This window comes from Oenanthe melanoleuca, chromosome 1, assembly GCF_029582105.1.
Source record: "Oenanthe melanoleuca isolate GR-GAL-2019-014 chromosome 1, OMel1.0, whole genome shotgun sequence".
Lineage (NCBI taxonomy): Eukaryota > Metazoa > Chordata > Aves > Passeriformes > Muscicapidae > Oenanthe > Oenanthe melanoleuca.
In genome coordinates this window covers 33571539-33598982 of record NC_079333.1, presented here as the reverse complement: position 1 = coordinate 33598982, position 27444 = coordinate 33571539, and the positions used below count along the sequence as shown (strand labels likewise).

Here is a 27444-nt window from a genome sequence, read left to right as displayed (position 1 = left end):
CCAAGGGAATAGCTGCATTCTGTGTTTTCAATAGTTTGTCCAGCAAACAATTTTTTTAAAGGCTTTTATTGAAGAGCCATCAGCAAACAGATCATGCAGAATTTGAACAATACACAGAATGGAAGGGAGGGAAGAACCCACACAAGGCACAGCCCCAATTATTTGTCACTTCATAAGATGTATCCAGCACAAGTGTCACATTTGCTCTTCAAGAGAATAGCTTCAAAAGCTTCCTGATTTTAAAAAGCTAAGTGTTTGTGAGGGACACACACATATACACACACAGAATATACTCAGTTTTCTTTGGTAACCATCATCACAGATAGTGACAAATATCACAGAATTAGGAGTCATAGCAAAAGAAGAAATAAAATCCTGATGCAGATTCTGCATGCTCAGACAGTTATCAGCAGAGTGAGTCTGGGCCCAGCCCTGACCATTCATTACAGCACAGAATACAAAAATCCACTGATTAATAAGCTGCTGGAAAATTAAGTAGGAAAAAAGTTGTATGTTTATTTCTTTTTCAACACTAATTCCAAAGGGTAAGGGCTGTTTAGTTTCCTTACCAACAGCACAGCCAGTTTCCCCAGGCCTTCCCTACCTCTCCATCAGACATCACAGTAAGATGTCATTTCTGTTCCCCCATTATCTCCACAGCAGAGGATGTCTGAAATTCAATCACACTGGAGGTATAGCAGGAGTTTCACCATCAACAGCACTCCCATCTAATCCACTGTTGGATGCACCACCAGTTGGAACAATCATTCAGCACAGTGAGAAAGGCAACAAGCCTAGAACAGGAAGCCATTACTGTGTAGCAAAGTACAGCATTTGAGAAGAGCAGAAGAGGAAAGCAAACCAGCGCAGGCAGCTCAATCCATGTAGTTTGACTGGAGTTTATCATCTGAGAATGCTCTCCATCCATCTGCTGCCTGCCTCTCTCGTGGACACAAGCAGTGGTGGCCACTGCTGTGCAGGTGAGGAAGCAGGAGGGAAATGCTCCGGTGACCGTATCACAAGGCCTGGCCCTACTCCCAGCAAAGCCAAGAGAGGTGCAATGGCCACAGCTGTTGCAGTACCACTTCAGTGGCTGTGCCTGGCCTTTTCAATCCACTCCTTCATGAGGCAGATCTCCATGGCTCGAGCTTGCTGTACAGACTTGGGGTCCAAAGGGTTCTGGCTGCGTAGGTCCAAGTGATGGGCTCCATCCGGGATCACAACTGCCACCAGGGAATTGGTGATGTTCTGGGTTACCCCACCTGCAGACCATGGATCCAGGCCACCATTGCTGTAAGGAAAGACTATGGCATTAGGGTACATGTGCACAGCAGTCAGTGAGGCTGAAGCTCACATCAATATTTCTACTAGTTTTGCATGTGCAGCAACAGAAACAGACCTCAAGCCCTGTCTTAATGTCTTGTGCCCACCCCTCTGCTAAGAAACATCTTCTTGACAGTGGTAGGGAGCTATCAGCAGCTTAAGCAAGGTTATACTTCTCATTAATTATCTGCTTATTCAGATAATAACCTGTAACAATGCAAAAGCCTCTAAAAAGAAATCTGCTGCAACCTGTAATTGTAATAAAACATGCCCAAATTCCCAAATCAAAGCACTTCACTTTCCTACTTCACAGTCTGCCATAAACAAATTACCCGCTGGACCTTTAGAGCTGAATTTTTAGGAAGTCTTGCCTTTTGCTGTCTCACCTGAGTGCCAACCTGTTTTGCAAAGAAATGCTTGGATGGTTTGTTAGTGTGCTGACTTTAATAACCACATGAAAATGAAGATTTTACCCCTTAAAAAACTGTCTAAAATTACTCTTCCTCTGTGACAGAACAACTTAATACCATTTACTCCCCCTACTCCCTCATCCCAAACCAATTTTAAAAATTCCTGACACTATAGATATGGCCCATAAGAGCAAGCCAATGGCTCAGGTAGGAGAGAGCTTACAATGTCTTGGACTTGACTCCATAACCCCATCTTATTTTCCTTTACTGCAATGCCCTTCCCACACATGGCCCATCTGTCTGCACAAAGAAAGCAACATCCATATACTTGTGGAACTACACAAATCTAGATCTATTTCTCACTTAAAGCACTGGACCTGCCCACAAAAGGAAATGTCAGAGATGGGCTGTGGTATGAGAGTGTAAATTTCTAGAAGGAGCTAAGAAATTAGAACCTCCTTGGACATAAAGATATACAGATTGAAAAATACTACAATGGCAGCACTGGAAAAGAACAGTAAAATAATGCATAATTTTTAAAAACCTTTTTTAGAAATAACTAGGAGTAAAAACCTAATGGGGTCTAAACTAAAACTTTGCTTGTTTCACCATTGAAAAAAACCCCAACAACTAAGTATCTTGAGTATCTCTGTAGTTCTGTACTTTCAGTGATTCTAAATATGACTTAGGGCAAGAGAAACATTTTGTATCTGCAAAATGAAAAGCATTGAGAGCTGCCCAATAAGCCAAAAGCATTGATTGAAAAGGTCACCTGAATCAGCAGAGCACCTTGGCAACAGGGGGATGAGTTGCTGAGAGACCCATGATGCACATGAACTTGGATCTTTTGGTCCTAGTCATGTGGAGGCTAAGCATGCCACAGGCTTTTCTCTGAGCTTCTGGCTGCAGCCTCTGCATCTCCTTCCAAAGGATGGCACCAGAGGCACTGACACAGTTTGGGAAGTGAAACTTGAAGGAAGGGGGTTGGAGGGCTCACCACAAAATCATAAATCTTAACAGCTTTTGCAGATTAAGATCATTCCAACTGGAATGAATTATTTATATGTTAAAACTAAGCATGTGTGTAAGTACTCAGTTCCCATCTCACAGGACAGGAATTTCCCAGTATAAACCAAAGAAGCAAAACAAGAGAAAGAGTAAGTCAGTCATTTCTTTCTAGCACTGGCCAGGCAAGCAGGACTTCAGAAAAAAAACTAATGCAAAAGACAGCATGTTAGTCCTGTTTTCAATTCCTATACTTCCTTGACAACATACATAGGCTTCTGTCTATCCCACAGCACACCCTTCCCTACATTCTCTTCAGTCTCCTCAACCCTCCTGCCCCACCCAGAAGTTTTACACAATTGTAGCAGCACTGTCTGTGCATCCTTTTTTAACATGACCGCCTTCTACAACTGTCATGTTTCCTGCTACCCTTTTTCTCTAACCTTTTCTCTTCAGCCATGCATTCTTCTGCCTTCTCTTCTTTGCCTCCATTCTCTTCTTTAGTTCTAACAATTCTCCCTTCTGCACAGAGCACCAGAATCTCTTAAAACAGCCTTCACTTTCTGCTTCTCCCATGCTAGTGCAGGGCTGGATATGTGGGTGCCCAGACTTAGAAGCCTACAACTTAGGGGTGATTCATTAAGATTGAAAATGCCCCATTTTCAGACTGTGCACATCAAATTTCATACTGTCTGATACAACCTGGACTAATTTTGACTACCATAGCACACTGATGATGAGACACTACAATTGCTACAGCTCTCTGCCACCACACATATGAACAATGTTAAAAATGTCACTCCCCACCACTGTGCAGCACTTCCACACTAAGTACACAGAAAGTTCCAGTAAAAGGAGTGAAAATTGCTGTAAGGGAAAGGGGAGACAGTGTTCTGAAACCCCCAATTTCCTCAGACTAGTTTTAATAAGGATGTTCTGCCCAGGACAGGCAAGTACCACCTGCCTACTACATAACTCCAGGAAGGTACCAAAATGGCAATGGAATTCCCAGCATTAATCCCACACAGTACACACAACAGTGTGACTGTGCAGAGTGATGTACTGCTCACAGAGGGAGAAGCAGCAGCACCAGTTTAGGCATCCTGGCCAAATCCCACTGCGTCCAGATAAATCCACCCTACAGTGGTTCTGTTTAGATGGAGTACTTTTCCCTTCCTGCACTACACTGTTGTGCAAGTTGCCTGTCACTTGAAACACAGTCCTTTTCACTCCACAGGGAGCCACATCCCCTGGTAAACACTGGGATGTTTTTTGTAAAGCACTCTGCAGCGTTTGAGGATAAAAGGCTCTTATATAAAATGTACAGTGTTGACAATGTATTTGTTTGAAGAGAAACAACCCAGCTTGAGATCCAAAAGCTTTGTGTGTACAGCACTACTTGAACATTCATTTGGTTGCTTTCAGGCTTTTCTCATTTCCAGCTCCTTCAGCTGGCATAAATTCTTAAACACTTATTTAGATTTGTTTGCTTGTCTATCGCTTAGAAATCAGATTTCTACTGTACAGAGCTGTGCAGCCTTGGAAATAAGCAACACTCTGCTGAAACTGAGCAAAACCAACAAATTTTTCTCATTAAAAAGTTTTCCAAAAAAGGGTGGGATTTCTCACTCCAGAGGAGATATCCTGCTGGGACAGAAACAGCAAGAGGCAAATGAGAGGAAAGCAAAAGGCAGTTGCAGCCAAACAGACTGACACTAACAGCAGTGATCCAGAAAATAATCCCCAAATCAAGTGAGAATGTTCTACTTTTAAAATGCACACCTATCTATCACATCCAAAAGACTAATTCTGAGCTTGGTTTGTAGAAGTGGCAAGGTGTTTTATGAAAAGGCCTTGCAAAATTTTAACCAGAACACAGAGGAATACATATAAGAGCTTCGCACATTGGGCAAGCAATGGGTACAGCAAGTCAGGATGAGGCCTCAATGGGTTTGTGGAACACCTTCCTCTCACAGGAGAGCCTGATGAATAGACAGTACTCACCTGGATCACCTCACAGCATATGTAAAACCACATGAACCTCCCTTTAAAGACAGCAGAGTTTGATCTTAAAAGCCAGGGAAGTGAAGGCTGCATAGAGAGCAAGCAGCATGGACTAGTTTTTTGTGCTAGACTGAAACATTTCTTTCACCTTTTTTCTTTCACCACATACAAAGGTGTTTCAAACTTTAATTGTATTTAGTATTCCTAATTAAAATAGAAGCATCTTTGTATTTGGATCTTACACAAGTTTGTTAAAACTTGCCTAAATGCCACTAAAAGAAAAAGCTGTTGTCAGTAATAGAAAAACTCCCAAAGTTACTTCCCTCTCTTTTTTGCATCAAAGGGAAAAAGGAATGCCATGCCAACCCCTTCACAAGGCTATCACTCAGAGCAATAATTTTGGTGACCAAGATTCTGTGTTATAGCTAGAACTCATTTAGACTTTCCTTTTATGTGCAAGCAACAGTGCTTTGGATTCATAAAAGTAGGACTTTACCAACATGGGAAACCTGGGTTTTGGCCACAAGATAAGAAAGAATCCACATGGAAAGAAGGTATTTGGTAGAATCCCAGCCCAGATTCTTCTTTTCGAGTCACACAGGCAGTAACAGAGCAGTTGGCTTCTTTGGCCTCTGCAGACTGGCCATTTTACTCTCAATAGCAACACAAAGCATTCCCATCATTTATTCAGCTGGAATGCTAGAGACAGATCTCTTTGCTACTTGGGGCAGATTCTCCACACTGGAAACCCAAACTGGTGGAAGACTATCAGCTGAAACATGATTACCTGAAGATGATGTTGCTGTGTGAAGTGATGTTTTTTCCTCCATACATAGAAAGAATCCAAGAGAGGCGAGGCCTCACTCCCCACATCCTGTAACACTCTTCTGAAAGTGCATCAAAGTCCCACTTCTGAGGCTCAAACATGTCATGGACACCATCTGTGCATAAGGGCATCACCATCTCAGTGCAAGCCTGAAAGAAAGGGCAGGTCAATAAAATATACTCCCAGGAGAACATCCAATAGCTGTTACTGCAGTATTTAAAAAAGAAGGTTCAGACAGCATTTGATCAGTACACTACCTAACTACTACAGAATCATTTAGGTTGGAAGAGACCTTGAAAGAACTGAGTGCAACCATACATCAAAAAGTTCCAAGTCCACCCTCTAAACCATGTACCTAAGCGCACAGTATCTTTTAAAAAACTCCAGCATGGTGACTCCATTTCCCTTTGTAGCCTGTTTCAGTGCTTGACATTTTTCCTAATATTCAATCTAAGTCTGCCCTGGTACAGTTGGAGGCCATTTCTTCTCCTTCTATTGCTTGTTACTTAAGAGACAGAAACCCACCTTCCTACAATCTTCTTTCAGGGAGCTGTATAGAGAATTAAGGTTTTTCTTCAGCCTCCTCCTTTTCTCCAGGCTAAACATGTCAGTTCTCTCAGTCACTCCCCATCAGTTTTGTGCTCCAGACCCTACCCCAGCTCTGTTTCCTTTCTCTGGACACTCTCCAGCCCCTCAATGTATTTCTGGCAGTGAGGGGCCCAGAACTGAGCACAGGATTTGAGGTGTGACCTCAGCAGCGCTCAGTACAGGGGGACAATCCCTGCCCTGGTCCTGATGGCCACATCATTGCTGATCCAGGCCAGGATGCAATCTAAACCTCCTGGGAAAGCTGCTTCTCTTTTCTGCCTTGCCTTCCTCACTACAAACACACTTGGTTTGTGATTATGTTTGTCACCAGTACATCAATACATCTGGCACAATATATTGACAGCTAAATGACAATTCTCATCAGCTCTAGATCAAGAAACCACAACTGACTTGCAATTTATAAAGATTAGTGAACATACCTGGTAGTACCAACCCATTTCACCCAGACTCTTCGTTGCAGTCTGTGCCACATCTAAGCATGAGGCTTCTCCTGTATAATTGTAATATAAATTTACTGCTCGGAAAACATTCTGCAGCAACAATTTGTCAGAGAGACTGGGATCCTTCAAGAACTTGCAGACTTCCTGAAATGAAAAGAGAAGAAGTCTCTGTATATAGGAATTAAATATTAATACATGAAAACTGGTAGGATATTAATTTCTTTTCCAAGTACAGTCAGACCAATTCCAGAAAGTGTCTATGAAATTATATATCTTTGTTATCACAAAAGCAGTATCACCTATGTGTAGTGCATGCTACTATGAGGAACCTGAAACTTTATATTTCCTGATTAATTTTTTTTAAAAAACCCAACAGTGACACCTTAATGTTTCATTCACCAATTTTTTCAACCCATTTCCCATACTTTAAAATAGATTATATTAAATAAATAGTATTTAGCACCTCTATAATTAAAAACAGCATATACATATATATAACACAGAAGCTCCAGGTATAGACTTGGGTTCCCTGCAGTTTGATGTAGGTAGCTCACAACAGAGAACAGATTAAACTACATACATACATGTATATATCCAGATACTCATTAAGGTTGGAAAAGACCTCCAAGATCATCAAGTCCACAACTTCCCCCCCTTTTCTTCCCCTCAGAGTCATAATAGAGCTACTGTTTCAGAAAAGAAAGTATCTTAACAGCTTACATTAATCAGATTTCATAGATTAGTATTGTCCAGATGGGTAGTGGCCTTTTCTGGGTTAGGTTTGTACCTCAGTTAAACAAGAGGTAACATGGACAGTGGTGGAGGTGAGCATGTCTCCTGGTTCTTTCAGACTAATAAAAAAAGCAGAAATAGATGTTTATCCTGCTCTTTGCAGATAGCCACATAGGACAGATGAATTTCCCTCTCTCCTCCATCAGACAGCTCTACACAATGGAAAGATTTTTTTTATAATTAACTAGTGCCCAAAATACTTTTATCTTACCTGTCTCATCCTGCCTTACACCCCAAGTTCTGCAGGGAAATTCAGACAGAGTCTTAAAGGAAAAAGAACACTCCAAGGATATAGACATCTGGGAGAGGGCACTGTGGATAAACAGAACTGCACAAGCAAAGGCTTGCAAGTGTAAAAAGAGGTTCTGCTTTGAGAAGGGATCCTGCAAGGAATATGTCTGTGGAGATCCACATTTTCTCTCACTAGCTTTCCCCACATCAAAAAAGACATAGGCTCAAAACTTGTTCAGTTGCAAGCTCTGTCAGCTGAGTCGCCCATCAGAAACTGTAATCACATGTGCTTTTTGGGCAGCATTTCTGCTACTCAAGCTCTGCAGGGCAGCTGAGGTTTCTCAGTCATCCCTGGCATTTTTTTCTCCTGCACTGTTGATACAACCTATTAGGTCTACAAGTGGCAGTTAGGCAACAAACCAGCTCACGCACAAGATACTATCCTGGTTGCCTTTTTTCAGTACACTGCTTCTACAGAGCCAAGAAACCAAAGGAAAAGATGCAAGATAGGAGAGGAGAGAATTAATTAAACCAAGTAGTCAATTCTACAAGATATTGGTTCTAAATTACCTGTATAGGCCAAGCTGGCAGAGGCTGCAGGAAGTCAGCTTTATAGGGATAATTCACCATAGCCAAGTTTACCCATGTTTCACTCAGCCAACTTTTCAATACAGCAGCATCCTGAAGAGTTTTTAAAGGGCTGCACAAATGAAATGTGCTGGAAAGCCATTGCAAACCTGCATCTTTAATAAAAATAAATTGATAAAACAATATTCAGTGTATTGGACCATTAATACAGTAGTACTGCTACTAAAATATATTTTTGCTTAGCCCAACTTAGTGAAACTATTCCACACACATATCAGCACAGCAGATCAAATTTTAGTCAGCACCTCACTATAGCCTCTTTTCAGGTAGCTGTATAATCACAGAATCACTTAGGTTGGAAAAAATTCTCAAGTCCAACTGAGTCCCTAACAACTACAGTAGTTTTCTTTTCCTGAATGCCTCAGATGGCAAACAAAGTACTTTTTTTATAGTAATGACTATCTGGCCTATTTTGTCAGAAGGAATATAAGCCTTGAGGTTCTGATCTTAAGTCTGTTCTTATCTGACCTTAGGAACATTTGGACCTGGATTCTGCAACCCACCACATAGAAATTTGAAAATATTTGAAAAGAAATTTGAAAGAAATTTGTGATACAACAAAACAGACATTTAAAAGTAGTGCTAGGTTTAACAGGCGGTTTTCAGTACCAGGAGCAGAGTTTCAAAAACACCAAGACATACACAAGTGAAAGTTATGACACACTCCTGATCACTACTATTCTCTGAAACAGCACTGGTGAGGTCTTACCTGTTGAGGAAAGGCGATTAATAGCATTCCAAGAATTCCGGATGCTCTCTGAGCAGCCCATGCCACTCCTTTTGAAATCATTGGTCACTATGCTGAAAAATGTGCCACATGGAACCAAGTCACCAAACTGCCAGATCGGGGCAGAGGCTGCCAGAGCTCTGCAAAGGGACACAAAAAGATCCTAAACTCCTGCAAAACTGACATCCATACCCTCCCCACAGCCACTATCTAAGCAGCATTTATAATCCAGTTTGGACACCATGCTCTAGGTGAACTAATCATAATGCTGCAAAATTATTCCACAGGTTTGTATGCAAAAGGCTGCTGGAGGATGTAAGCCTTGGACCTTGTACGACAATATCAGCAAATACAAGAGGCAGAAATTCAGATTTGATTACTTTACTGTTTTTCATTCATATCTATCAATTAGGTCTTTCTCATTAGGCATTATGTGAACTCAATGAAGAGAGGGTACTAGGGTATTGAAGAGGTTAAAGATCTGCCTAAAGTCATCAGGAAGTCTGGAGACCCTAAAAAAAATTACGTGCCAAGTCAATGTTCACATGCTGTTTTCACAAACCTAACAGATAACTCTGACAAAATACACCATCCAGTACCTGCTGATCTACAGCAGCCTTTGTTAGGTTAACAGTGTCTCTTCCCAAATTAAAGTAATTTGATTCCTTCTCCCAAGTACTGAAAAATTCAAGCCAGCTTGAATTATGGTACTTCTCCCAGAGCAGTAACATTTATAGCACAGAAATAACAAATGCCTGCTGTGTTTAAGCAGGAGGAGCACACTCACCCCACCACCACATGGGGATACTTCATCCTAAACCAGGCTGCAAGCATTCCTCCATAAGACCCTCCAATAGCTATGACTGGACTGTGCTGGGCTCCTGCAATGGTTGTCTTTAAGTACTCAACAAGTACTGCAAAGTCTGCCAGAGCTTGTTCTGATGTCAGGTAGTTGAGATGCTTGGAATCCTGAGAGAAAGAAGGCAGGTTATGGACAGCACAAGTGATTTCCAGAAGCAGACGCTCTATTCCTCAGAGCAGCTATAGCTAAAATCAGGTCTACAGCTAAAACCACAGGTCTAAATCTGCACCTGAGAACAAACGAAATATTCTTTGCAGGTGTCCCTTGAAGAACTAAAAAAAAAAAAAACAAAAACAAAAACAAAAAACAAAGCAAACAGCCAAAAACAGCCCTCTAGATTTTGGGGTCTTTTTTATCCTAGAATTGATAGTTACAAAAAAGTTACGTCTTACTCAAGTTAATACTCATTGCCCTGGCAAGAATTTAAATACACAGAATTATGGTTGTATGGAATACATTTATTAGGAAGACAAAAGATGACACTTACACTGAAAGACTCATTCCCAAAGGGCAAAGATTCTCCATAATATCTATGTTCAGCAAATACCAACATGGCATTAAGTTCTTCAGCCACATCCCACATAAAACCCTGGTTGGAGGAAAACAGACACTGAAAACAATTTATTCAACTTGTTTAAAAGTCTATTTTCAGTCTAGTGTATTCCAATTCTTTGATTAGAAAGATATCACTATCAAAATGCTACTAGAAAGAGAGTACAATGACTTAAGTAAGAAAACACACAAAACAGATATCAACCCAGAGAAGGTGATATATACAAAGACAGTATGTATATTTCAATGCTGTGAAATGTTAAGTACCTTTGTTTTGTGACTACACACAGGCAATTCTAACAGAACTCCTATGGCATGAGCTTAATCCACAGGAAATAAAAAAGGCTACAGGAGAAAAGCATGCATTTGATCTAGGATTACATTACAGAAAATACAAAACTTGTTTGGCAATAAGCAGTAATCTAGAGCATTGCAATACAGTTATTTTCAACTAATAAGTAAGTAAAATTTGATATTACCTGTTGATAACAGCTTGTTACCACCAAGCAGACAGAGATCATCTGCTGGCAGCAAAAAGCATGCAAGCAGTCCTTGGTGGCTTTGAGCTCAGCACATGCCACCTCCTGTTGTATTACTGGACTTTGTATTGTAATGGCTGAAAAATACCCACACAATCCATTCTGCATTTGTGTCAGTCAGGGAAGCAAAGACTTCCACAGGTACTGCAGAGAACAAGATTACCTGGCTTTGATTTCCAGCTCCCTTCCTATTTTTTCTTAATAGAGACACAAAAATCCAAACATGAAAACCTTCCATTTTACTTGGGGAATCTAAAGTACTAGGATAAGCTTAATTTGGTCCAAAATTCTGAATTATTAGCTCAGGGCAACTACAGTGTTTCCTCTAGAAATCTTTACTGCTCCAGGAATTTAATACAAGAGCATGCCTTTGGTTTGCTTGGGCTTCAAATAGAACCCTGAACCTCCTCAAACTTTTTCTGTGCTTTTGTTCAGCTTCCTTTTCCTCTTATAACAATGACAGCAATCATTACAAACTTCTCTTTCAATGACCTGAGTGTCCCCTTGTTCCTCCTCACTTTTTCAGGATGCCATTACTGGCAGGCAGGACTGTGATCCCCCTACTTCCCACGTACCGTGTTGTTGCAGAACCACTCGATGTCTCCTTCATTGCCTGTGTAGAACAGAATTGGTCCATGGTCCTTCTTCCAGTACTGATCTGCTACCAGGTACCGCTGCTGGAACGTACGATTCTCATCAAATCCAAAGTGATCAATCTGTAACAACAAGCAGCAGCAACATGTTCAAGAAGCTAGAACTGACCATAGAGCCCACTGGGAGTGCTGACAGTTACTTTACAGATTAAAAAAAAAGTCATTAATTCATATTCCTAATCCATCAAATTATTTCTGCTTTGTGAAAAAAAAAAAAATAGTCAAAATTACAGGTATATATACTGAAGGAGTAATGCTGTTTTCAGACATTAAGAAAAAAAAAATCCATGCCCTTTTTACAGCATGCTACTTAACATCAGACATTCTAAATATATTTAGGAAGCAGACAAATCCGCTGAGAGACCACAAAGTACCTCATGCAATAAAACTGTATCAACAAATAAAAAGAGTCATCACAGGATGTTGAGAGTCCCAGAAAAATCTTACTAACCCAGTTATTAAACAGTAAACTAAACAAAAAAACTCCAAAATTAAAACTAACAAAAACCCCACCTTTTCTTCTCTCCTCCTGGTGTAAGAATTAAATTAAAACAGATTCTTGTTAGAAAGTGGGTTTTTATGGCTTACTACTGATATACAAATATTGCCAGCCTATATACATCATACCCCTTAACCCACAGTGTCAGATTTATTCCCTCATTAGAAATTCAATTCCTAAGGTGTATTTTTCCAGCTTTTACTCACACTGCTTTGTATTCACCATCCACCTCAACCTTTCCCCTAGATTTCATCCAATGGAAATTTAATCCATTGCTTTTACAAGTAACTCCCTGCATAGGCATAATCTTATTCTGGAATACCCATTCAGGTTGTTATGATAACATATGAAAAAAACATCAAACCAAACCACAGAATTACTCTAGAAGACCTATCCTACATAATTACCATGTATTCACAATTCTTCACTACTTTTATTCATCAGATGAAGATGACCCATGGCTTCCCAATTTTGACTTTCATCACTGCATCAATCCACCTTTTCCTGTCATAGTTAGTGCTGGTGGTAACAGCCTGACATCTGCTGGCTTGAGGATCTCTGCTCACCCATCCATCTGCCTTCACATCCAAACCCTGCCACTCCTCTCTGATGCTACAGCAGACAAACTTTCACAGTCCCTATTTTGGGAACATCTGCACTTTAAAGTTGAAAAGAAGCAGACTGCACCCAAATCCAAGCAGGTAGCCTATCTGCTAGGCAGGTTCCTTTAGGCAGCTCAGAAAAGCCTAACTGTTGACCTGCAAGATCCAGCTACTCCACACCCCATCCTTATATTTGTTTTGAGTCAAGGAGAGCACAGGAAGCTATTTCAGAGGTACAGTCTGCTGCAAAATGACTTTTCTGAACTCCCTCACTCTTGGATTCAAGTGGGAGGACATGTGGGAATGCTGCAGCTCCCTGCTACAAGAGCAGGAGCAGATGGAGGTCTGTGCATGGTATGGACAGACATGAGACAGTCTTTGCCTCCAGTAAGTAATTTCAGTGACTGCTTCCACACCCAAATAAAACTTTTCTAGTCACTTTCACAGTTTTCCTCAGGGAGGCCATTTGCTCCTTACTCATAAGTACACAGTGATGCTATCATGTACTTATTTAAAGGCTCTTTTACTGAACTTCAGTACTGACAACACACGCTGGGCTTGCTTCACACTGACAACTCACCTGAACAGTTATTAATTTCAGTTTCACCTATTAAGAGTATGTAAATGTACGTAAAGTAAACATAGAAAGACAGAACAAGGTCAGCAACTGAAAAAGTCTCTGGTCAGAAGACTTTGGGACAATTAAAGTGAACAATCAGTTAAGGCACATCTAAAAAGTCACCATATCATTTGATAAACACCAACACTATTAGAAAGTACAACTAACAAATCTTTTGTTCCATGTCAGTTTGTAAACTGGAGAAATTATTTTTCTATTTAAAATTTCTTGTCAGACTGCTTGCCAGAGATAGGAAAAACAGGCCCATGTGTCTTGCTTGCCTCTAATGTAATAAACTTAAATTTTTAGATTTAGAAATTGATTCTGCATCTTTCCTGCCTGAAGCCAGAGTGCCAGCAAGACGACTACACCCCAAAAAGTATTCAATGTTCCTAACTACAAAAATATATACTAGTACAGGCAGCTTAACATGCAACAGAGACTCTGCAAAAAAGAGCACAGAGGGAAAAATAAAGCAAAAATGAAAATAACCTCAAGCAAACAAAACAAAAAAAAAAACCAGAAAAGATTTTTGATCCCGGGCTGAGATTATCCAATGGGCTATTGTGCAGAACAGATTCTAAAGCCCATCTTACTCTTCCTATTTCACATGAGCTAGAAAATTAGGAGAGTGTCACTCCAACATGCACATATTTTCCCAAATTATGGCTAGTTTTCTTCAGAGATGTGACTTACTGCAGTTTTCCTCTGATGTTATCTGCAAATCTACTTCCCCTAAACAAACTGCAAAATCACAATGCTCTAGTGTGTCTTTCAAAACAAAAGGGAGAAAAATATAGAAATTTAAGTTCTTTTGGTAGTTTTAGTAACAATGTTGATCAAAGAGTCATGATTCTCTGTCTTGTCTGTACACTCTCTCACTGCCATCAGCCATGTTATTCCTTCCTATTTCTCTCTCAATCTGTAGAAATTTGATACTCCCACAACAGCTAAATTGCCTCTGTTCATACTCACCCCACATCCAACCATGGACATGCATAAGATCCCTGGCAGAACAAACTCAAATCTAGACTTCTCCAGAAAAAACAAATAATTAAAAACAAATCTAAAGTAGCTATTACTCAGCTGAAGAGCAGAAACTCCTTTAGATCTAGACGACATAGCAGTTTGTCTTTGCAAGGGTAAGACATACAGCATGAGCAAAAAAAAAAAAATCCAAACCAAAACAAGATCTAATGTTTGTAAAGTGGTCGGAGAAGAAAGTGTCACAAATGCTGATGATTGCCAAGAAATTCAAAGAAATTCTAAATTCAGAACATCAAAGCACGGTGTGGAGATAATCCCAAGGAGTATGTTCTCACACGAATAAAAACTACATTAAAATTGGTCAAGCCAGGGGGAAGAAGCCCAAGAATCAATATAAAATTGTGAGGTGAAAGCTCTGGACACACAGGGAAAGCTGCAGCTCAGGAACAGCAGATGGAGCTGTTGTGTAACCAGAGTGTGCAGGGCTGTGCACAGGAGCTGCTGGGTCACATTCAAACAATTGCTTCATTTCACCATTCTTTGGAGAACAGGCATGCAAACAGGCAATAAACCCCAGCAACTGTGTGAAGCCTACTGTAGCACTCAAATCAACCAGATATTTTTATAGCTTTTTTTCCTTAAGTCAGATGTCATTAAAAAGTTGAAGCAGAAAGGGTTTTTTCCCCACTCTTATGCAAAAGGAATAAGAAAATCAATGACTTTTACAACCAGACCACAAGAGCAAAAAGAAAAACAATCTATTTAGTTCACATTTAAAACATCTTAACTGCTGGTTAAAACAATGATAATGTATATTAGCAGATATGTGGTTTTTCCAATTAAAATTTTCATAATTACAACTGTGTCCAGGATGTCAGCAGTAAGTACAAGGTCCTGAGCAATCCTAAACAATTTTGAAATTGTCCCTGCTTTGTCTGGGAGGTTCAAAGAGATGATGGCAAAGTTCCCTTCTAAAACTAAACTATTCTAGAATTAATGCAAACTAGTCACTCAGCCCAAAGTCCCAAACTTCTGTAAGTAGGGCTATCTGGCAAGTTTGGTAAAAAATAAGAGTCATGATCAGTGATGCAACAGAAATGTTTTACAGATGAAAGTATGATCTACTGACACAAGAACAGCCCTTCTGATACTAATAAGAGGAAGAGTAAAATTATAAAAAGCAGCACTGAAACTTGTAAGTTATGAGTAAGTTTTTAAGAGAACTTATTCATAACTTAAGTGAAACTCTTGTCAGCTGAAGCAGACAGTATGGCAAAGTGAACACCTAAATTTCAGTTCCACACACAAAAACCTTTGTGAACATGCTCAATTAAGAAAGCCTCGTATTTTCCTGCCCACCTTTGAGTCCAAAGACTCACAAAGCATTTAGGGAAAATAAAAACAAGCACATACAGCAGGCATTGAGTCTACGAGGCTGATGAGAGCACCACACTGAAGCCTCAAGACAGCAGCTTTGATCCTTCAGCTCACAAACTTTCTACAGAGAAGTGCAGCTCATCAGCTCAGGGTGAGGCACCTTCCCCAGACCGGTTTACTGAACAAACTCACACTGGGAGGAATGGCCAAACTCCACCTTGGTGCCTTCTGCTTGAACTATGCAGCACCTTTCTGCACCTATACCTCACAAGTGCACATGTACCACGTGCTTTTGTTGAGCTCTCAAAGATTACTTATCTCAAGGTGGGGTTTTTTTGAAATGTACTTTTCTGCTATTTTAAAAGTCCATTTAAAATAAAACAAGCCACTCTGCCACACATCTTCCCTGGGGAGGAGACAAAAAAGGCACAACAGATGTTAGTCTGCTTAATGTACTTCTGGAAGTATTCAGGAACTTGGGCAAGGAGTAGAGTACAAAGACAAAACAGGACACATGGGCTAAAACCCACTTCCTTCACAGCGGCACCTTAAGGTTATCAGTGACTACAGAGACAGGGCAGCAAAGCTAAGCCTTTACCAAAAAAAAAAAAAAAACCAAAAAAAAAAACCCAAACCAAAAAAAACCCAACCTAATTCACAGAGCAGTTTTTAACCAAAAGCAGCTCCTACCATTTGAGGTGGCAAATCAGCACCTGATGGTTTAATGCTTTTGGGTTTCTGGCAAGATTTTGAGCATCTGGTCACCTTTCTGTGATGCCTTGAATTTCAATCCTCTATGTGATAGCTTTACTTTCCCAAATTGGATATCCCATGTGGAATCAAGCCAGTTGTTTTACTGGGGAGAAGCCAGGGGATTTTAAGCTATGCTTTACTCTCCACATGACCATGGAGTTGTTTTGAGGGCTCATCCTGTCTGAATTATTTCCTGAGGACAGGAAGATACAGGACAGCCTGAGGATATCCTACTCTGTGAATGGCAGTGTGGACCTCAGCCTCCTTGGGATTTCACTGATGTGTTTACTTCTGATGGGCTGTGGGGGATTCCAGTTCAGTCAGCTGGCCCTACTAGTTTTGCTTCCTCTTACAACCTTTGCTTCCTCTATTCAAATTTGAAATTCATGAGGACAGGGACTTTCTTGTCATGTCTGTATAACAAAGGAGAAGGGGGTGGGGGACAGATTTTGTTGAGGATGCCAGGACTGAGGTTTCATCCCACCAGTACCAGCTAATATTCTCTGTTTGTCCCTGCTAACTGCAGGAAAGGGAGAGAAAAAAAAAAAAAAAAAAAAAAGACAAGAAAACCAAGCTTAGCTTTGTTTCACCTTTTTAATTTTAAATGCAAGGAATGAGGTGTTCCCTTGCTTTCAAGGCTGATAGTTGTGCAAGGAACAGCAGAGATTGAAGATTTGCACCCCTCTGTTGAAATGCATAATCATTTGGTGCTCTGTGGAAGAGTAGGGAGATGTAAACCGCACCTTTTTTTGCATCAGGCTGTGTAACCCACTAAATGGAAAATCTTAGATGTAAAAAAAATACCAGAAACTTAAAAGAGATAGGATCATAGATAAGAGTAATGGAATTGCTCTAGGCTGGAACAACACCTTTAAAACGGAGTCCAACCATTAACACAGTACAGACAAGCCCACCCCTAAACCACATCCACACACCTTTTGAACACTTCCAGAGCCGGCAATTCCACCACTTCCCTGGATACCCTGTTGCAGTGCCTGACAAGCCTATCCAGTCTAAACTTCCCCTGTTGCAACTTGAGGCCATTTCTTCTCTTTCCTCTGCTTGTTATTTAAGAGACACAAACCCACCTTCCTACAATCTCCTTTAAAGGAATTGTAGAGAACATTAAGGTTTCTCCTCAGCCTCCTTCTCAGCACACTAAACGCCAGCTCCCTCAGTCACACCCCATCAGATTTGTGCTCCAGACCCTTCCCCAGCTCTGTGTCCCTTCTCTGGACACTCTCCAGCCCCTCAGTGTCTTTCTTGCAGTGAGGGGCCCAGAACTGAGCACAGGATTGGAGCTGTGGCCTCAGCAGTGCCCAGTGCAGGGGGACAATCCCTGCCCTGCTCCTGCTGGCCACACCACTGCTGATCCAGGCCAGGGTGCCACTGGCCTTCTTGGCCAGCTGGGCACAGGCTGCCTCATGTTCAGCTGCTGTTGACCAGCACTCCCAGATCCTTTTACCTTGGGCAGCTTTCCAGCCATTCTTCCCCAAGCTGGCAGCACTGCCTGGGGTTGCTGTGACCCAAGGGCAGGACTGAGCACTTAGCCTTGTTAGACCTCATACAATTTGCCTCAGCCAATGGATTCAGCCTGTCCAGATCCCTCTGCTGAGCCTTGCTGCCCTTCAGAAAACCAGCAGCTGGATTTAACCCCACTCACCACCACTCTCTGGGCTTAGCCATCCAGCCAGTTTTCCACCCAGCAAAGAGAATGCTCAATGAAGCCAAGACTGACTCTGTCATTGTCATTTTCCAGAAGCTCCATAATTCAGAGGCTTTGTTCACCAGATTTAATTTTATTTGTTAATCCATCACATTTACCAAACCACACAGATAACAATAGAAACACTTTTCGACTATTCATTGTTTCAAATTTCTATTCAAGTATTGAGATGGTCTAGGGCAACTGTTACCAAGTTTTCCTTGACTGTAATGAGCTTCCAGGCAAATGTGCCCCCAAACAAATGCAGGCTCAGGATCCTTGTAATAGAAAGAATCTATCATTGCAACTGTGTCCTTGAGAACACACTGGCCTTTGACAATGCACATGGGTTAGTGACAAACCTGGCAGGGTTACATTACAGATGGACTTGATGACCTTAAAGGTCTTTTCCAGCCTACATGTGTCTAGGATTCTACACTTCATGTATTTTTCTGAAGCTTCTCTTATACTGCAGAAATCACAGAACCTGCTCTTGGGATGCTGTTTAAAGAAGTCTGATTTTTACCACTGATTTATCTCTTCAGTGATTAAAAGACACGAACAAGGAAAACTTCAGACAGGAACTCTACTCCTGCCCTGAGTCACAAAGTTTGGACAGGCACTTCAAAAGACCAAAGAAAATTTAAACAGCTACAGGATATGCTGTAGGAAAGCACCAGGGTACTCAGGTCAGCCCTTGTTAGAAACAAACACTACATGATGAAAGGTTATTTTTATGTCGGAAGCCCAACCAGCTAATGAGAACACAAACAAATTGATTTCAACTTCCACAAACCATTAAGTTTTGTGCTGCAACTGAACCTCCAGATTCTGCTTACCATGCAAAAATGAGCATAAACACATTTAGGCTTTGTTTACTGAGGTGCAAAATCTTCCAGCAGACACATTGAAGATGCTATTCTCTATTAAAACTCTTCCATTTGGAAGGAGAAGTACCACAGACACTTTCAACATTTTCTGTCCCCAACTTGAGAGCCACAAAGCTCCAGCACAATGGGGAGAATGGGTGACCAAGGCAGCAATCTCTTCAATCAGCTTTACTGCTTTCCCTCCTTAACCAATCTCCATTCCCCTGCTACCTGGTTCTTTTCAAAGCAAAGAAAAGGTTTGTGCTGCCCAGACTCCACCAGCTCCATAACTCTGCAGTAAACACCCCAAATGTTCACATCACTGATGCTTCCATTCAAGGCATTATTTTCCTGGTGAAATAATTCTTCCACAGAACAAGGGATGAGGCAAGGTATAGGGAACAACCACCTCAGAGCCCTACTTCACAAGGTGTGAAAAAGCACAAAGATGCACTACATTAGCAAGAACAAAGTTACCCTTGTACAAGGTCTCTCAGACCCCTAACAGCCAAAGGCCACTAATTTTTTCCATGTGCCTTCCAGATTGAATTACAAATCCATCACATTCAGAGGATTAACTTCAGAGGAGAGGAAAAAATTGGATGTGAAATGTCAATATGTCACAGATTAAGCAGCATAAAAGCATTCCAGGTTTTTTTAGGATTGACCTAAAGTTCTGTGTAAGACTAATTGCTTAAGCAAAAAAACTTGCAAAGTTTCATCTTCTCTGATGAACATGGTTTTCATTTGAAAGACTTCCTCAATTCTTTTTTTAACAAAGACACAGGAAATAACAGCATTTCAGATCTAAGAGAATATTTTTATTTAGTCCAATTAAATACTTAAATCAGCTCTACCCCTACTCCAAAAAGGTCTAGAACTGTCTACTTTGCTAAATATTTTTAGAAGATTTAATTCAGGTTGCAATTGTTTTATTTCCCAGGTTTTTAGCACTATAAATAAATTTGCTTTACCATTCTTCCAGCCTTAGTTCAACCACTATTACCTGTATTTTATTTTCTATTGCTACGCCTACAATAGAGGATCCAAGGAAGTAGAGATAAACAGTGACAGCAAACAGGAAAACTATCTATCCAGATAATCTTCCAATTAGGCAGAACAAAGACAAAATGACAAAAGCTCAGTGCAGGAATGGCAGTTTATCAATATTAAAAGGCTAAGTATTTTACATGTGCCACCGGGGATCAGGTATTTAGTAGCCACCAATTCTGATAAACATTGAGGTGGAGGGAGAGAAAAATTTCAGAAAACAAAGAAGGAAAGCAGAAATTACTTCTACAGCTCTGATGCAATAGCAAAAATACCACCTAGCAACTGCTACTTTGGCAAGCTTGCAACACCAAGGAATAGCTTCTGCTTGCAGGGCTGCAAGATGTTGGTAGACAGGATGATGTGGAAATGGCAGCATTCAGGGAAATATCATCATCAGCTCCCTGCACCACCAAGTGTCTCCATATCAGTAATCAGAGGGGAAGGACATCACACAGTATCACAGCTCCATGGTATCCATGCAAGTAGTCTTTTCAGCGAGCCATCACCTCTTCAAGAAAGAGACACATCTCAAATTTCACTCTACAAGCACCTTTTCCAGCTCATCTTCACATAATCACTTTGGCTTTAAGCCTGACACAAGGGTGAACTTGTACATAAGCTCTGTATCTTGGCTGCAGGCATGAATAATGGAAAAAGCTGTTACTCAATTTAAAGTTAGAAACAGCAGCCCACAAGGATCAGAAGCTTTGTTCTTTGCTCACTGTGTGTGTTTAGAAAACAACAACCATGCACACACACCTGACAGCAGCACTATAACAGCACCAAATATCAGAACGTACCACATGCATGCTACAGCTGAATGAAAGCATAGGAGACAGCAACTAGAAATTTAAAATGACAAAAAAGAAAATTAGCCCGTTACACCACAGGCAAGGAGTATCTGATGACTGTGCTTAAAAGAAATGAAAATCCCATTTTTCTGTCTATGTTTAATTCTCTGAACTGATATGCCTGGAAAACAAAGAAATTAACCATTTTGCAAGTATTAGTAAGATGACCCAGTACATCCTGGTTTACCCCACTAAATTTCTTGTAAGCTTTACTGCTTTAGATATAAAATACAAATATTACAGGATGCATGAAACAAATTAAGGTATTCAGTTTCTGAAAGCTTAAAATGAAATAATCAAGTTTGAATTCTAGTCTCTCCTCAGCTTGGCAAAATGCTACGATCTACAACAGCTTCTTATGCTGATGGCTGGTCTTGATCTCCTCAAAGTCAGATGAGGAAATAGATACAGAACTTATTAGCATAAAATTTCATCTTGAGATTCATTTTCCTCCATATCTCCCCACCTAGTCCCTGCCACCAAAAAAAAAAAAAAATTAGCTCTAAGACTTCACTTCAACTTGTAGAATCTCAAGGTACAGGTCAAATTCAATGAAGTTAACAGGAATTCTCATTCACATCTCCCTTGTAAACAGCTTGCTACTTCAGCCATATGCAGCCCTGCTTACTGTTTTTTTCTTTAAACTTTCTTTAATCTAGACAGCTATCAGAAATCTTTCAGTGGCCTATTACAGCTTTTAACAATTAAAGTCAGTGAGATATGAAATGCTCACTTTCAGTGAGGGAGTAGTGATCACTGATGTTTTTTGAGTCACTAGTATTAACTGCTCACTTGAAGGAAGAGGCTGCAAGTTGTGAGGAAATTGTTTCCTGCTTAATTTGAGACATTGATGTCTGCATTGTGACCCTACAGATAAGTAGTGCATAAAAATAAAAATTCACTGACAAGCTTTAACAAGTACTTCCCTGTTTTCCTGTTCACTGAATAAGACCTATTGTTTCTGCTTGTGGACCTGGTTTATAGCTTACATTTCCCATTTTAAATCATGCTATGAAATCACAAGAGTAAGAGCTGCCAAGTACCCCTGTACTTGATGAGTAAAACACATATTCCAAGTAATTCACCTCAGAGACAAACATCAGCATCACTTCTTTAAACACCAGGATAACTTTTAATTGGTACCAAGGGGCTCTGTAAAAAGCACTTTGTTTTTTCCTTCACCAGAAGCCAAAAGTGCTATTGTATTATGGTGCCAGACATGAAAAACAAACCTATCTTAACCATTCCCGACATCTGTTACTATTCTGAGACACCAACCTGAGTCACAATAAGATGCTAAATAAGATGCTAACCAAAATTAAAAATTATAACCTCAACTCATCTCAATGTCTTCCTAAGCAAGTTTTAGACCTAACATTGAAAACTACTTCATTAAGTTTATAAAACATTTATCCATTCTAATTTTCAATCAGGGCTTTTATTTTCTATACATCAGAATTTCAGTCTGCAATAAAAAGCAGAGTAATAAAGACTCATAATAAAGTCAGAAAGGATCAAATTGCATTACTTTTTAAACTTCATCACTTTGAAGCTTCAACATATGTTCCTTGTATGTACACACAATATGAAGAGTAGATGTATTTCAGAGCACAAAGACTTGCATGTGAATTCATGATGAGATACTGACATAGGTGTGAAACCTAGGAAGTTATGAAATGTAATCAAAATCCTTATTTTGGAACAGGTGACAACTGACGTGTATTAGTTCAAATGACAATCTGATTGAAGGACCAAACTCAGCAAGTTGCTGAACAAAAATGAATTTGGACTTGTTATAATGGTTCATAGACAAATTCATAGCAGTTCACAAACTGTGATTGAGGTGAAAGGTTCACCAGCACAGAGTCACACACAGCCATCAATTATCAAATTGAGTGAAGAGACACCACATGCACTGTCTTTTCTAAGACGAGTTTAATCACTGAAAAGCCTTCAAATAAGGAATTTTAAGACATCACCCTCTCAGCAGCACTGCACATAAAGCACCACAAGTCCTCAGGCTGTGGTTTTTATAACACTTCTATGTGTGCCAAAGACAGAGATACAAGGCACAAGACAAGGCTCCCTGAAGGTCAGAACTGACTCCAGAGCCTCCTCAGTAAGCTGTAGGATTATTTCTATTTGGGTAAAGAGAACTACATGGATCTTGGATGCCTCACCAAGTGATTCCAATGAATTTGAACTGTGGTCACAGGCACAGCTGCTTACAAAGAAGCCATCCCAACAGTGGTGATCCTGATACAACTCTGTACGTTCTACACATCATTCTCTCTGTAAAGTTCCATTTTGGATGCATTCATATAGCACACAAATCACAACCAACTACTTAGAAGGCAAACAAGTTACCACAGACTTGCCTAGAAAAGTCACATTAGTACATTAGAAAAGCTATAAAGGAGATAATCATCCCTTAAACAGACAAAATTTGTTAAACATGTGGCTGATGGCAGAATTTCTCCTCCAAGGGCCAGCTCCTCTTGTATGTCTGCATGAGGTACCTTTTTACAAGGTACATAAGAGAAGTAGAGGGCTGAAAGACAACAGTTACTATTGAATGGAGAGAAAAAGGGAAAAAAAAAAAAAACCACACCTCCAAAACAAAATAACAAAAGTTTTTACATACATACACAGGTCAGCTAACAAGCTAAGATGCTAGTCACACTGACACAGGCACTGCTTGACTGATTTCTCAATATTCTAGACTTTAGCCCCACCACAGATACCTGGCAAAGTGGTAAACAGGAGGAAGTTTAATGCAAATGAGCACTGAGCTTAACTCTGACCCTGTTATTTCTCCATTTTTGTGAAAACTGACTTAAATGTCACTGATTTACAGTAAAAGCTGACACTAAACCCTCAAACAATGTTACATGTCTATAGACCTTCCTGCCCAGAGGTTCCAGTCTGCAGCAATAATAAATTATTCACAGTGATCAAGAAGTAACTTTTTAGGCAACAAATCATGTAAGGACTCTATTTACACTTTCAAAGTTTTCTTCTGTAGAAGAATTAAAGACTATTTAAAGGTCTTTTTAATATTAATAAGTATAAAAACATTTCTTTGTGACAGCATAGTATTTTGCCATATTATGAAGTATTTTTTTATACTGAATACTTTTAGATAAATTATTTCAATTTGTGATGAAAACTAACGAAGGGAGAAACAAGAATCAAACCAGGAACCTTAACTAAGAATAAAGACTTGGTAGCAAGGAGCACAGTCAGATAATTCATGTCATAAGAAATAAAATGTAAGTAATTAAACTTGACAATCCTGAGAGGTAGCAAAGTATCACCGCCCTTATTTAACATATTAATCATAGTTTTTATGTTGCACTACAAAATAATAATGCAATTACAAATTCCCAGACAACAGCACTGAGTGTGTGTTTCGTCAGGGCTGAATGCTATCAGTTCTACACACTGTGCTACTGATAGTGTGTCCTATGCTCTCCGTGTGATTAGACATCTTGTGTCTCCCACACTCTGCTAAACAATATTAATAAGTCCTTGGACAAGAAAAGCAAGTATTTCCAGGCCTGTGAATAGGCTCCCTCTTTCCTGTAGCTGCCACTCTAAGCCAACAGGATTTTGCTTGAAGCATGAGAGGAAGACACGGAAGGGTGAACAAGACGTGGCATCAATATTTACAAAAGGTTGTTACTGTGATTCTTCCCTGCCTTCTCTCAATGCCTATCTACATCCCAAAATCCACAGTCTCAACCACACAGTCGCTTTGCTGGCAGCTGGGTGGCACTTGGGCTGTCAGTGCCAGAGCTGAGGAGAAAAGCCAGGTGACACCATAGCCCTGGGAGGAGATGAGGACACAAGTGTAACAGACAGTGACAAAGGGTGGTTCAGACCATAGCACAGAATTAGTATCACTGTTGCTATGATAACAATGTGCAACAACCTGTATGCCACAACAGCTGGGGTTAATTACACCACTACTGCAGGAGTGATATCCTGGCCAATGCTGGCCACACACTGCTGAAGGCATCTGCAGTATGCTCACAATACAACTCCAGGGCTGTTAAAAAAGTTAATGCAGGGACACAAAACTCAAATCATTACCCAAGTGAACATGAGGTAGACATGGGAATTCTATGATTCACGCAGGGAGATCCCTAGAACAGGAGCATTCCCAAACCAGTAACACTATCTGCAGAAGACTGCAATCTCAGTGGATAGACTTCTCACTAAAATCATTCCCAATCTATCTTCCATCTCAAATGACAGCAACCTTGACCCTAAAATTATTCCATAGCTAGTCAGTATAATCTTACAAAGTTTATCTGCTTCCTTTACATCTATTCTCTGTCAGTGTAATCTTCCCATTTTGCTCAGTCCATCATAACTCCACCTTGTACAAAGCTGAAACAGGAGATATTCAACACATATATCATCCAAGATGCCCAGCCACAAGTCGATGTTTAGATAGGATATTAACAAAAAATATTATTCACTGACACAATTATCAAGCATTGGGACAGGCTTCCCAGAGAAGTGGTTGAATCAACAACCCGGGAGGTGTTTAAAAGAGGTGTAGACGTGGCACCTGGGGACATTGTTTAGTGTTGCATTTAGCAGTACTGGGTTAGTGGAATGATCTGAAAGGTCTTTTTCAACCTAAATTATTCTGTGCCTGTAAATTAAACACTTCTTCCCACCATGCCCTATGTAGACAAGGGCATGAAATTCACATGCATGTTACAAGTCTTATGCTAAACAAACCAAAAAAGTACTAGAAAAACCATCCTCCTCCCTCCTTACGCCTCCCAGTAAAAAAAAACATTGCCTCCCCTGCAAAACTCAGCTACAGAACAGGGGACAATGCAGACACTCCTCAACACACCAAAGGAGCTGTTGCCTGTTTTTATGAAAACCTATGAACAAGGTGGGCTTCAAGTCTGATTCAAGGAAACCACACACCAACACTTAACACTGCAGAGCCCTCCATTCTGTCCACACACCACGGATTTTGCCAACGAATTGCTGGAGGAGACAGAATGACAAAGCTCAAGTTAGTAATAGAAATCTGTTCCTTGCTCCAATTTTGCCTTTTTTCTAACTTGGAAATAAACTCGAGATTATTCTACTAAGGAGGCAATACAAAAGCCTTTATTGAAGGCTTTTGGAGGCATTCGTGGAAAGATGACCACAAAAGCCCAGTCCCACAGGGGTGAGTACATTTTTATAGGTTTCAGGACATTAGTATAAGTGATAAAAAGCACCAATTAGAAGGACAAGTGCTAACAAAATTCCGCCCTCAGGTCAAGTCCCTTCTCTGGGGCCCCCCCGCTTTGGTACTAGTTGTACTTTGTCCATGAAACCTATCTCAAAGAGCTGTTCTCAGCCTTGGTTCCCAGGAAGAATCAAGATAGAAGAGGGGCCTTGGACACCCCCTAGAGCTGAGAGCTCTGGAATTTGTTTGACCTTTTTGCCTAGGGAAAGGCCACAGAAAATACTGGGAAAACTAGCCACTAATACAACAGGCTACAGAGCTACGAATATATGTGCGAAGAAAAAAATCAAAACGTACAAAAGGGGAAAAAAAAGGCAAAAATCAAAAGGTCATGACCATCCAGAGGAAAGTGTCCCTACCCGTGGCAAGGTGGAATTAGAGGGATCTTCCCGGTCCCTGCCGACTCAAGCCATGCCGTGATTAAACAAACCAAGTCCCCGCACAGCTGCTGCTCGCTGGTGTGGATGCGGAGCGGAGCGCAGCCCTCGCTGTGACACGGGCGGCAGCGCCAGGACACGGCGGACAGCAGGTTACCTGACCTTTAAATAGCCGCACCTAACCGGAATGCTCAAGGCTCGGAACGCTTTACCGAAGAAAACCAGCGCCAAGTGCTTTTTAAAACCCGCGAACAGTTGCGAGGCTCTCGACAGCGGAAAATGCCCCTAACTCCCCAAGGGCCCTCCCTCCACAGGCGGCTCCCACCTGCTGGCTCAGGTAGCGCGTCAGGTAGCGGCCGACGGGCGGCGAGGCGCTCCGCCGGCGGCGGAGCGGGGCGGGCAGGGCGCCGGCCGCGCCGAGGAGCGGCAGCAGCAGGAGGAGCCGCAGCATGGCGGGGGCGGCAGGAGGAGCAGGAGCGGCTCGGCCCCGCCGCTTTATACGGGCCCGCTCCCCGCCCGGAGCTGCCCCGCGGAGCGGCGCGGAGCGGCGGGGCCTGGGGGCGGGGCCAGCCCCACACGTGCAGGGGCGGGCCCTAACCAGCGACGCCTCCCGATTGGCTGCCGGCCGGCTGTTCGCTCGCGCTCCTGTCGCGGTTGGCTGAGGCGGCTCCCGTAGGTGTTTCGGCCGCGCGGCCCCCCTCGGAGAGGCAGCGATTGGCTGCCCGAAGCACGTGACCCGCCAGTCTCTCTTGCTCCTCGCCGTGCGGGGGCGGGGCCGACGTTCTCGCCTTGTGATTGGGCGAGAGGGGCCGCTCTCCCCTCGGAGTGCGTCACGATTGGCTGAGCGCCGCCGCGTCCCGCCCCC

The 27444-nt window shown here is 41.3% G+C and overlaps 1 protein-coding gene across 1 annotated transcript; it reads right to left on the bottom strand.

Annotated features, from left to right (window-relative positions):
- Positions 1-285: 285 nt before the first annotated feature.
- Positions 286-27169, bottom strand: PRCP (prolylcarboxypeptidase). Its single transcript, XM_056497287.1, has 9 exons — positions 26905-27169; positions 11544-11684; positions 10365-10466; positions 9803-9984; positions 8998-9155; positions 8211-8383; positions 6597-6761; positions 5530-5717; positions 286-1291 (listed from the first exon to the last, which is right to left on the bottom strand). The coding sequence occupies exons 1-9, from the start codon at positions 27028-27030 to the stop codon at positions 1087-1089; spliced, it is 1440 nt and encodes a 479-aa protein (XP_056353262.1). The 5' UTR covers positions 27031-27169; the 3' UTR covers positions 286-1086.
- Positions 27170-27444: the final 275 nt, after the last annotated feature.